The sequence below is a fragment of the Protobothrops mucrosquamatus genome, unplaced genomic scaffold (assembly GCF_001527695.2).
Source record: "Protobothrops mucrosquamatus isolate PMUCROS unplaced genomic scaffold, P.Mucros_1.0 scaffold_257, whole genome shotgun sequence".
Classification (NCBI taxonomy): domain Eukaryota; kingdom Metazoa; phylum Chordata; class Lepidosauria; order Squamata; family Viperidae; genus Protobothrops; species Protobothrops mucrosquamatus.
The window spans coordinates 4,264,367-4,277,038 of record NW_015386333.1 but is presented as its reverse complement, the minus strand read 5'-3'; the positions used below and the strand labels follow the sequence as shown (position 1 = coordinate 4,277,038).

At 40.5% G+C, this 12,672-nt stretch overlaps 1 protein-coding gene across 1 annotated transcript in view; it reads left to right on the top strand.

Annotated features, from left to right (window-relative positions):
* Window positions 1-11,447, top strand: part of RETREG3 (reticulophagy regulator family member 3) — an 18,727-nt gene extending 7,280 nt beyond the window's left edge. Inside the window, exons 4-9 of the mRNA XM_015831518.1 lie at window positions 851-977; window positions 1,477-1,561; window positions 4,758-4,895; window positions 5,185-5,267; window positions 8,150-8,282; window positions 8,876-11,447. Of these exons, the coding sequence (XP_015687004.1) occupies window positions 851-977; window positions 1,477-1,561; window positions 4,758-4,895; window positions 5,185-5,267; window positions 8,150-8,282; window positions 8,876-9,327 (1,018 nt within the window). The 3' untranslated portion in view covers window positions 9,328-11,447. The remainder of the gene's footprint in view (window positions 1-850; window positions 978-1,476; window positions 1,562-4,757; window positions 4,896-5,184; window positions 5,268-8,149; window positions 8,283-8,875) is intronic.
* The last annotated feature ends 1,225 nt before the right edge of the window (window positions 11,448-12,672 follow it).

The window sequence follows — 12,672 nt, the reverse complement described above, 5'->3', positions numbered from 1 at the left end:
CTCCCCAGGAGCAAGCGTCTTTTAATTTCTTGGCTGCAGTCCCCATCTGAGGTGATCTTGGAGCCCAGGAAAATAAAATCTGTCACTACCTCCATTTCTTCCCCATCTATTTGCCAGGAATTGAGAGGGCCGGATGCCATGATTTTGGTTTTCTTAATGTTGAGTTTCAAGCCAACTTTTGCACTCTCCTTCTTCACCCACATATTTGTTTAGGAGTAAGCTTAATACTCCACAGTAAAATATCAGCTAGATTAGATTGTATGCCATATTAAGTCTCATAAATCTATATGAGTATGCATGGAGTTTTCTTGAGTTCCAGTTTTCTTGAAATGAAATACTGAAAGTCTGAAAAAACTCTGCTTTTTTGCTCCTTTTTAATTGCTCTGAGTACATAGTCAAGATTATTTATTGGAAATTAATTACCTCTTTCAAGTGCAAACTAGAATTCTCCCCAAAGATTATTTTTTGCTCATGTCTAATTTAAAGTATTCAAGAAAACTCTCATTAACTTCTATGAATTTATTTGCAAAAATGCCATTTGTTAAAAATCTATTAATGCTGTAACAGATTCTTAACTCAGAAAATAGTTTCTCTGTTTAAGTACCTATATGCACTTTAAATGAAAAGGCAGATGATATTTTATCATTAAGATTGGAGGTAAGTTTACCACAGTAAGAGTTCCATTGATGTTATGGATTTGAGCAGGACAAATAGCACTTTAGCTTTCATCTGTAAGATGTATATTACAAATATTAATGAACTCTGTAAGTGAAATGCAGCTATTTGAAAACAGTGCTCAGTGTATTTGTATTTTACAATGAGGTAAAATATAATCTGATTTTTTTTTCAGTTGGGGCTTTGTCCATCCTCGATTTTTGAGTGTACCTGAACTATGCCACTTTTTGGCCAAAGGATGGATTACAGGAGACAGCTTCATGAGAAGCCTGCTGAGTTTCAAAAAGCAAAATCCTGGCAAGGTGAAAAACAATCCCAAGTTGTAGGAACCATGTGTTAATTGGGGGATGGGGGAAAGCTACCCCAAAGCAAAAACCTGAGAAAAGGAGATGTTTGAATATTTCTGTATAAAAATATAATATACCTGGTTCTGTGCTATATAATTTATATAATGTGAGTTTCCTTGCAAGTGTAAGCATTGAAGGATTGAGAAGCAAATACAGAGCTTTTATAAGAAAAGGGAAATTGGAAAAATAAGGGAGTACAAGAATATCCCATTTCTATTTGATGGAACTTTCAACCAATATCCTAGAATTGCCCTGATCTGTCCCCATTGCCCATAAGACGAAGGCAGTTGAAATTGATACGCCTGCCATGTTCCAACCCCAGCTACATGTATAATTTCAGTTTGATATCACTTCTCAAAAAGTTTGTTGGCAGCAGTCCAAATATACCTACAATTGTCTTGAATCATAACCAGTTTGCCTAATACAAATTGATTTCAAGGTTTTGTTTTTGCAGTTCTGCCTTTTAGCTTGCGGTGTCCTTACATTTTTGGCTGTCTTAGGATACTACATCCCTGGTATCTGTCTTGCCTATCTTATAAGTGAGTATCAAAGGGATGATTGGATACTAGAATACTTTTCTTGTAAAGGGGGAAAATCATTTATTAACATTTTAAATGACAGGGTCAAAAAGTGAGCTAACCAGACCCAGTTTGAATTTGCTATAGTGCCGTGGTGGCAAAGCTATGGCACACGTGCCACAGGCAGCACGAAGAGCCCTCTCTGTGGGCACGCACGCTGTCGCCTCAGTGCTAGACCTTCAGTCCCGTCCATGAGCAACCTGCATTAAAATCTCCCTGGACAAGTGACTTTTTAAGCTGGGTTTTATATACCTTTTCACTTTAGGACCCCGCCACCTTGTGCAAAAAAAAAAAGTTCAACCAATCAATCAATTTCAACTTCGGGGGGGGAAAAAGATCTCGCAAAGTTGGAATTGATTGATTAAACTTTATTTTTAGTCCCACACAGTGGCGGAGGAGGTGACGGGGGACCGCGTCAGAGCTGGAAAGAAGGTGCCGTGGGGGGGGGGGGGGGAGCAGCGGGAGCAGGATGCTCCATGCGAGGGTTGGGGCGGGGCGGCAGGAGAAGGACGCTCTGCAAGGGTTGGGGCGGTGTGGCAGGAGAAGGGCGCTCTCCGAAGGTTGGGTAAGGGTGGGGGGAGCAGACGCTCCGTGCAAGGGTTGGGTCAGCATGGCAGGAGAGGGCTCTGTGAGGGTTGGGTCGGCGCAGCAGAAGAAAGGCGCTCTGCGAGGGCTGGGTCAGGGTGGCGGGAGCAAGACGCTCCGTGCGAAGGTTGGATCGGTGTGGCAGGAGAAGGGCACTCTGCAAGAGTTGGGTTGGCGTGGCGGGAGAAGGGCACTCTGCGAGGGTTGGGTCGGGGCAGTGGGAGCAGGACGCTCTGTGCAAGGGTTGGATCGGCGCAGCGGGAGAAGGGCACTGCGAGGATTGGGTCGGCGCAGCAGGAGAAGGGCTCTGCAAGGGTTGGGTCGGTGCGGCGGGAGAAGCGCTTTGCGAGGGGTCGATGCGGCGGGAGCAGGACTCTCCGTGCGAGGGTTGGGTTGGGGCAGCAGGAGCAGGACGCTCCATGGGAGGGGTGGGTCAGAGCGGTGCAGTGATGGAGCGCTCCATTGGGGTGGGGTGGGGAAAGTAGTGGCGGGGTGCTTCTCACTGCGTTTCCCCCCCCTCGACCTTTAAACCATACAAGAGTTGTATCACGGAAAAGCCAACCCATGGCTGAATGGAATATGATGGCCTCCTCCATCTTACTGCACATCAGTAACAACCCCACAAAGCCCCACCCCAGTGGTGGGATTCATTCCATAGAACCGGTACCTAATTTATTTTGAGTTCGGAGAACTGGCCCAGAAATGGCCAGGCTAGCGTGCATTCACGTGCCTCCAATCCCTTCCTTCCTTGCTGCAATCTGGCTTTGCAGCAAGCAAGACGGTTGGATGCATGTGAATGTATGCTAGTCTGGCATCTCAAAACAAACAGGTTTTTTCCTTGCTCCTGACAGTGAAAACCCTCCACCTTACCTGAGACTGGGTTGTTTTTTTTCTCCAGTCAATGTTCGCGGCCAAACTGTTCTACTTGATGCAGAATGGGAAGGATCCGCATTCTGCAGCAAGTAAACTTTAAAGAAAGTTTAAAAATGGCAGAGAAAATCCTCCACCTTACATGGGATCAGTGTTTTTTTCTCCGCTCCCTTTAGCTGTTCACTGCCAGACTGTCTGGCAGCAAAAAGCCAAGACAGGAGAAAATCCTCTTATGTGGGATGGGGGGGGGGGGTGTTCTTGGCTCTCCAAGGCTTTTTGCTGCCAGCAAGTAAACTTTAAAGTTTAAAAAGTATGGCAGGGAAAATCCTCCATCTTACATGAGATGGGGGGGCGTTCTCTGCTCTCCAAGACTTTTTGCTGCCAGCAAGTAAACTTTAAAGAAAGTTTAAAAAGTATGGCAGAGAAAATAATCCACCTTACATGGGAGCAGGGTTTTTTTCTCTGCTCCCCTTGCACACCTCAGTACCTACCATGGCCACCAGCAACTCGCGCAGGTCCATTAGGCCACCGCCCAGAGCTGCGTTGGAGGAGCACGAAGGAGGTGAAGCGGTCAGCTAGGAAGCCCCACTTAGATGTGGCAGAGCACTCCCAGGGCCAGCAGGCAGCAGGCAAAAGGCCACCATGAGCGGGGGAAGCCGTATCCCTCATGGCTGTCCAGGCGCAGCAGAGTTGGGGGGAGGCACATAAGCCTAGCTGGGACTGGGGGGCCATGGCGCTGATGGAGATCCGGCTTTTCCTGTTTGGGGTAGCCTTCGGCTTGCTGGGCGTGGTATGCTCTACCACTTCTACTCGAGCTTGCTAGCCGGCTGTTTCACCTCCTTTGTGCTGGGCGGGCCAGGTGCTCCAGGCAGTGATGGTAGCCTAATGGACCTGCATGAGCTGCTGGTGCCGGCGGTCCAAGGCGGGGCTAAGGTGCGTTGGGTGTGCGAGGGGAACAGGCTCCACGTGCGGGCCAAGGGCAAGATCTGTGAGGGGGCCAAGGAGATAACCAGCAGCAACCTGCTCTCCAACCACAAGCAAAAACAGATGGGACAGAGTAGGTGCATCCGGCAGTCTGCATCACGCGCTTCCTCCCTCCCCTGCTCTGCCCGCTGCTGGAGGGCTGGCTTGGTATTGGCAGTGGGCTGCGGAGCCCAGAGTACATGGGTCGAGGGACCGGCAGGCTGTGGCTGCTGTTGGTCCCCATGCGCTCGCTGTGTGCGGGGGCCAATGGTGTCAGGCTGCATCCAGCCCCTGCCTCGCCTTGCAGCAATGGCACCTCTGCCCTGCCCCCTGCCTCGCCTCGCCTCACCCCGCAGGACGAGCCTCCTGCCCACTGTCCCACCTGCCAGAGACCCCCTGGATCTCTCCCAACCCTGCCCAGCCCACAGGCGTCCCCATGAGCAACATTGAGGTGGCCCTACCCATCCCGGCCATGCCCACCTAGTTTGCCATGACCACTGCAGCCATGCCCATCCAGTGGCCAGGCCCACCCAGTCTGCCACATCCACTCGGCACCCAGTGATACATAAGTGGGTTTTGGATTGCAGTTTGGGCACTCGGTCTCTAAAAGGTTCGCCATCACTACTATAGTTCATTGTAAAATGCTCATTATAGCAACTTCACATTTTAACCCACCTGTTCCAAATATTTCTTGAAGATGTTTATTGATTAGTAGTCTTCTAATCATTCTTTTTTCCAGTGCTTTCTCTCTTATTGTGGCCACTTGCTGTATACCATAACCTGAGTCAACATCTGTACATCAAACTACAGCCAGCTCTGCAACGGTTGGACTTCAGTGTTCGTGGTTATATGATGTCCAAACATAAGGAAAGACAGTGTGAGTCTGACTCTAATTTTCATTAGAGGCTCTCTTTTTTTTTTTTTACATTTTGTCCACTGTATCTTTTTATTGGTACATGAAAGACTTAGCATCATTGTGCTTTGGATGAAATTATTAAATATTCTTATGGAATATTGACAAGCCTTTTCCTGTCCTAAACAGATTTTTGGGGAAAATGCCCATTTCTTGTAGATGTTCAAATTCTAGAATCTTAATCTGTAAATAGTATTGTTTTGGTTTTTCTTCTGTTTACTTCTGTGAAGATAGATCTCTAATTTCATTTTAGCACGTCACCACATTTGGAGGGAGCATCCTGCTGGTGCCAATGAGAGTGATAGTGAAGAAGAGCTTGCTGCTTTTTGTCCTAAGGTAAAAGTAGCACAGACTTTGGTAAAGAATAGCATATTGTTGAAATTTGTGGAAAGAGTGCAATGGGGAGAGATGGTAGTGTTTTCATGATTTGGAGAATGGAGTATCTATAAATATTTATTAATTATAGAGGTGATTTTTTAAAAAAAAATTGCTGTTGGGTTTGTTTTGTAAAAATTGCACCTCAGGTGCAGACTCTTCCTCCTTACAGTAGTTAGATTTTCACCAATGCCAACACTTTTGTTTTTATATCCTATAGGCAGTTGTCCCCAACCTTTCTGGCTCCACTGACCGGCAGTGACAGTGATGGTGGGAGGGGATGGTTTCACATGCAAAGCCTAGCTCCCATGCATGCGCAAATAAAGCTTCGTGCACTCACCCGCCGTTTGTGTGGCCTAGAGTTGGGGGATTCCTGCTCTAGGCCACATTTCAACAGAATACAGAGAAGCAGATCAAACGTGTGACCATTCATATTTACTGACATGATTCAGTAAACATAGACCAAATCAACAAAAAATAAAAGTGTGCAATGGCCCTATGGTGGTTGCTTGCTTTCAAGATTGTTTTTATACTTGCATATAACTGGATTCTGTGGTATAATTTTCTTAATATAATAAAAGCATCTAAATATTTCTTGAGCAATTTTTTATTTATGATTAGTATATATAAACCAATTATTAGTACATAATATTTACATTTCATTGTGAATGTTTGATTATTTTTGATGCTCTAAACCAGGGTGTCAAACTGCCGGCCCGCAAGCCAGATGTGTCATGGCAAAACCGCGCCCACCCCATTGCCGGCAATGGGAAAAAAGTCGCAACATATCATGTAATGTTGCGAGTTTGACAGCCCTGCTCTAAACTCTTCAAGTGAACTATTGTAGGGAAATAGAATTATTTACAGTTCTTTAAAAGTCTAAAAATAAAATTTCTATATAAAAATGTGCATAAAAATCAGTATAATGGAGCCATAGTTGTATTTTAACCAGCCATACTGGTTAAGTAAGTAGTTGTTGATAACTTGACCAATATTGGAATTAATGTAATCAATACCAAGATTCATTACTCATAGATAAGTACTATACTGCATGAGCAAAACACAGTTGTTCCTTTTTCTTGCAATAATACTTATATCAAAGAGAGTTTTATTGTAACAATGAAAAAATGATGTATGCATGTACTGCAGCATGTCCATTTATTGGTATTAATATGAAATGAAGAAAATTCCTAAAATAGAGGATGATTAAGGTAAATAGCTGAAGGTAGTCTTGGCTGTGTTTATATTGCTTAGCTATACATAGGTGCTTAGGGTTCCTCTTCATTTAGTGATTATTTATAGCATCACAAACTATGCTGTGTTCTTTGGGATAAATCCAGATATTTCAGAAAAACAATATTTCTTCTACCTCTCAAAATTCATTATCATAAACATAGCCAATTCTCCACCCTAGAAAGGTAAATGAAATTATTACTGCACTTCAGAATAAGTGAAAATCTTCTCATTTGCAAAGTGGGGGGAGACATATCTCAATTTTAAGTGAAGCAGAAATATTTGGTCCATTATTAATTTTAAGTGAATCAAATTAGCTGGATTCCAATTATAGGCCCTTCTCTAACTTCATGTGACTAAAGACAATTATGGTAGCCACTGACTTTAATTTGGGTAGATTTTGAATGTATGAATTTGGGATTTCTTTCTGTACAGGTGGTCTTCATTTAATGTCCATTCATTCAATGACTGAAGTGAAGATGGTCCTGAACGAGTGATAGTTACAACTGATTCTCATGACCATTCCAGAATTGCTGAGTCATATGATTGGGATCCAAGTGCCCAGCTTTTTATTAGGACATTGCAAAGTAGCATAGTTATGTGGTTGCCATTTATGATCTTCTTTGCCACTTCCTACAACTTGTCCTGTTTCTGGTTTCAAATACTGGCTTACATACAATTGCTATGGTAATTCACAGTTTACTCAATGTCAAAGAGATAACAAAAGAATTCAAACCAAACAATCTCAGATGCTTGCTTGAATTATTGACTTTTAAATAGGAATGTGCAAAAGAATAGTCCAAAATCAGTTCAAGATTCCAAAAGCCAGATCAGGGTTGTCAGCGAGCCCAGAGATCAGAAGTTCAAGGTTTCTTACATGAACAGGATTCATAGAAACATCACATAAGAGCTGGAGATCAGATATTGTTTCCAGTAAATGGAACATGGGTCAGGGCTGCTTCTTAAATTAGACTGTAGTCAGCTGTCACTAATCAAAAGAGTTACTTCATTGCTTGGCAAGATGCCTCATAGAACATCTCTCCTTATCCTCTCTATTCCTCAGGAGTGGGGACTGAGAGATGTTATGTCATCCTCATCTGACTGATTCATCTATCCAGGTGGTCTTGTTCTGATCAGTCAACTTGGCTTGATATCTAAGGCTGACATTTCACAGATTCGGCTGGAGCAGCATATTTAGATTCAGAATCTAAATAAGTTTAAGGTGGAAGAAAGCAGCAGCTTGCAAATGAGAACCACATGATGTCCTTACTTAATAAACGCATTACTTAATAAATGCGTGAATTACTTAAAGAAGACACCTGGGTAGTGCCAGAACTGCCATTACTAAGTAGCATGGTCATGTGTCACTGTGCTTTACAACTATATGCCTTTGCGACAGAAATTCTGCTCCCAATTGGCATAGTTAAGTGAGGACTATTTACAGTATATATAAATTATTTTTATTTGGCACCCAACTCCCTATAACTGGGTGGTTCACAACAATCAAAATAAAGCAATAAAACAAAAAGGATGACAGGAATAACTAACGGTATATACATTTGCCTACTTAGTCAAGAGTATTCAAACCCTTTTTTCTCCCCCCCCCCAAGTTGGATGATGCTGTGGTTGCCAAAGAACTGACTTTCTCTGACTCTGAGCATTCTGATGCAGAAGTGTCTTATACTGAGAATGGGACCTTCAATTTATCCCGGGGCCAAACTCCATTGACAGAAGGTTCTGAGGGTAAGTAGAATGTATGGGGGGGGGGAATGCAAGATATATTTGACATTAAATATAACTTTGGAGGCCCATCAGGATAAAAAGGCAAAACAAAACAAAAACTAAATAGCTACTTTCCATCCAGTATGAAAACATGATAGAGCTGCTCTAAAATGTTTGCACTTAAATTGGATGTTGAGAAGTGACTGATATGGGAAGATAAATACTAAGATCAACTGAATAATATTTTTTGTTTATTGAACAGGAACCTTTCAGAACTCAATATCCTGTTGAGAGCTTTCTAGGATAAGATTGGGAAAGGTATCTGTGTCATAATGAGTTTAACATCCATTTATCAGCTAAGGTTAACAGAGTGCAGATAGATGAGTACTTGGTTCTTCCAATATTGACTGTATGCTGTAGTTCAGTCTGTTTGATTTTTCTGTTCCTCATGCAAGGATCTCAGTTCGACTGTAAGGTTTCATAATACTCATTTTCATAATGCCTTTATTTGTAGACCAAAACACATTTTGTGTGGAAAAAAATACAGCTTAAATGAAAATTTGTTCACACACATAGAGACATGAATTTTAATTACCCATTAAATTTCTCTTTAGACTTTGATGGCCACAGTGATCCAGAGGAATCTTTTGCTCGAGATCTTCCAGATTTCCCTTCTATCAACCCTGAGATGACAGGTATAGACGATGAGGATGACACCAGCATTGGCATTCCAAGCCTTGCCCCCCATCACCGTGCCCAGGAAGAGAACCAACAGTCTCATAAACAGGAAGTAGTGACTTCAGAATTTCTCCTGAGTGAGCTTCCATTAATGCACAATCTGACAGATGACTTAGCTGGTTTTGTGACCAGGGGAATGATTCAGCTAGCCTTGTCAGGAACTTCCCAGTCAGTTGCTATGCATAGCAACAGACAGCAGCAAAATGCCAAGGCCTTCCTTCGGACCTCCAGCTCAGAGCTGGATACAGATGCTGAAGGGGATGATTTTGAACTATTAGATCAATCAGAGCTGAATCAGATGGATCCTTCAAATTCCCGTGGTCAATAACAATTATCTGGCATTTGTTTTCTGGCTCTTTTGCTAATGGACCAGAATTAGAAGAGCCCAGTGCAGGAATAAGATATTACCATACAGTTTTCATGGCTAATTTGGCTTGGCAAATTAGGGAAATTGTATACATTTTAGAACAAAAGACTACTATAGTAGAATTAGAAGAATTTGGCTAATGGATTTCCTGTGATCTACATCTTTGTACTTTGTACTTTGCACTCCTAGTTCAAAAAGAAAAAAAAATCCTGCTGCCTGATTTATTAAATGGCCCCAGTGATAGGCTTCAGATCTTGAAAAACAAGTCAGCCATCAGAAATGGTCTTGTATGTAAGACACAAACTAAGTTCTTGAGTAATTCAGGTGAGTATTTTTCCCAGTTTCTGGTTTAGGGTTTAAATTTTCAGAACTACTACTACTACTACTACTACTACACACACACACACACACACAAACACACAGATATACTGTAGATGTGTTTGCATCTGTATATACGTATGCAGAAGTTCCCAAAACCTTAGAGGTACTAGAAATTACTCCCATCTCTAGCAAAGACTTGCATGGAATGATTTCAAATACATAATTTATTTAAACCCTAGGTGGGATATTCTCACAGAAAATAATAGCAATAATATACACACAGAGATCTCTATAAACTTTTGAATGAAGTTTTCTTATCTTCTCTCCACCACAGTACATGAAAGAATTGCCATTTCATTCTAGAAATCATCAAGTGTCTCATTGATTTCAAAATTGGAATATAATATCTAAATTAGTTAGATACCCAGCAAGCAGTCTGTCATTCTGATCTATCCCACTATTGTTGACATGCCCATTTCATGTTATCTGTAGCTGTTTAGCTCCCAGATGGATTCCTACTTTCTGAAGAAAAATTGCTTATTAAGGAAGCTAATTGATTTCCACTGAAAGGTGATAAAGGCCAGAATCTTAAGAACAACTGCTCCAATAAAAGTGGGCTACAATGCTGATGATAATTCTTTTAGGAAAATTCCCTAGGAATACAAAATGGGAACAAAATTTCATCAAGGGGAAAGGAGAAATGGGTAATTCTGAGAGAGCAGGAACACTCTATTTGAAAACCAATTTCATCAGACTTAATAATAGAATTGTTAGTATATCTTGGTTGTACTGTTTGCATTATTGCAAAGGTACTTTCCTTCTCAGTAAAACATCTGCTAATATCTGGATGTTATAAATACTATGGCACCAGGTCTGTTCATAATACTGCTTCTTTGCGTGAGTAAAACTAGCAAAGGATTTTTTTTATTGCATTCATCATAAAACAGTTTTGCAGACCTACAAAAAACAAGCCTTCTTTAAATAGTTCATACTGTGAGGAACGTATGAGTTAATTATTCTGGTGCTTTGTAATTTTCTGTACAGAATTCCATATACAAACTATTTCTATACTAAACTATTGGAAGATTGTACCTTAGAAGTAATTATCCTTGATGCAAAGCCATCCTGGTGATTCTCTGAACAAGAGAGACTTGAATAAGTGCTATGCTTTTATATTTTAAACATTTATTTAGATTACTTTATTTGTGCATTAGCATATCCAGTTAGAAGGTCTTGCTCCATATTTCTATAATAGCAATTCAATCTGTATCATTTTTGCAGGCTCAGTAGTTTTGAGGTTTACTTTTTTCCCCAACATAGAGCATTAAAAGACCTTCATAAAATACTGCCTATTGTTTTATTGGCCAGTAATACTGTGATGTTAATGCTACATGAGTAATAGCACATTCTTGCAGAGAATATTTGAAATGGTAATACATTGTAAATTTAAAACAGCTTGGTTTGAGTAGCATTTGTGTGGCAATATCATGTTATTTAATTGCCTTTTTAAGTGTTTATAAATCAGCCAATATTGTAGAGTATTTATAGTAAATTGTCTCATTGGAGAAGTTTTTAAAGTAAAATGCTGATAATTTTTGAAATGGAAAACTGACTACTTCATTAGATTTTATGTGATGTGGAATAGAAAAAGGTTTAGTGCAATAAGACCACCAAACACTCCTCCATTGTATTAATAGTTAAATATATTTTAAACATTTTGCTGGGTGCTTCTTTCTGCTGTATCTGCTGCAAAATAAAGTACTTGAGAAAAAAAATCCTGTTTGTTTCATTTCTCTAGTTCCAACAGTAAGAAATTTCTTTGAATACTTTTCCTATTGGCCCACAGCGCCATGCAATTGTTAACTTAGCTCAGCTGCTATTTTTTCAGTTTCTCATATAAATAAAATATACATTAACAATTTAGATCCGATAGTTATACTCGCATGCCATTTATTTAAATGCTAATTATTGGAATATGGTGTATTTATGTACTATTAGATTTATATTCTGCCTTTCCTCCAAGAATGCAGGACAGGTTGTACAGGGATCTTTCTTTTTATCCCTCATGTTAACCTTGTTATGTTCTAGGAGAAACAATATCTATGGATACCTGGGAGTTGATATGGGTGAGAAATGTGAAATTCACGCAAGCTCAAAACTTACGTGAGAACTTTTACAAAATGTTTTATAGATGGCACATGGATCCTGCAACTATGTCTCGTATTTATGAGAATTATGAATCCAAGTGCTGGAGGTGTGGACAACAAGATGCAACTTTTTTTCANTGTTGATAGCTCAAAATTGGAAGAGTAAAGTTTTACCTACAATGGAGGACTGGAGATTGAAGGTTTCGCATCTTGCTGAAATGGCAAAAATTTCGGCTTATCTGAAGAATCATTCAAATGAACAATTTTTATCAATATGGAGAAGATGGATTGTTTATATTCAAAATAAGCATAGAATGGTGGAATATAATTTAGGCTTGTAGATAATTTGTTTTCTTTCTTTATATATTTCACCTACTTATGTAGAATAATATTTTGTGGAGTTAGGGATATTAATAGTAGTTTACTTTTAGTTGAATAGTATCCTGGGATCAGGTTTGGGAAGTCCGGGGGGTGGGGGGTGGGGGGTAGGGCTCTTACATTGTGATGTATTTGTGATGTGTTCTTTTTTTATGATGAAAATAATAAAAATTTATACTTGGAAAAAAAAAAAAACCTTGTTATGTTCATTTGAGATCAGAAAAAGTGATTGGCCCGAGTCACTTAATGAGAGTGACTGAAGGTAGATTTGAAGTTCACATTACAGTACATTGGCTATTTGTATATGCACCTTTTTTGGAGAAGTTTGCTTTTTGAAACGTTTTTTAAAATGTATATTCTTCCATTGTTTTACCATCCATTGTCTCTCAACATACAATTATTGTCTCTCAGTGTAATACAGCAATCCTTATAAAAATATGGAAGTCCAAGAGGAACTATG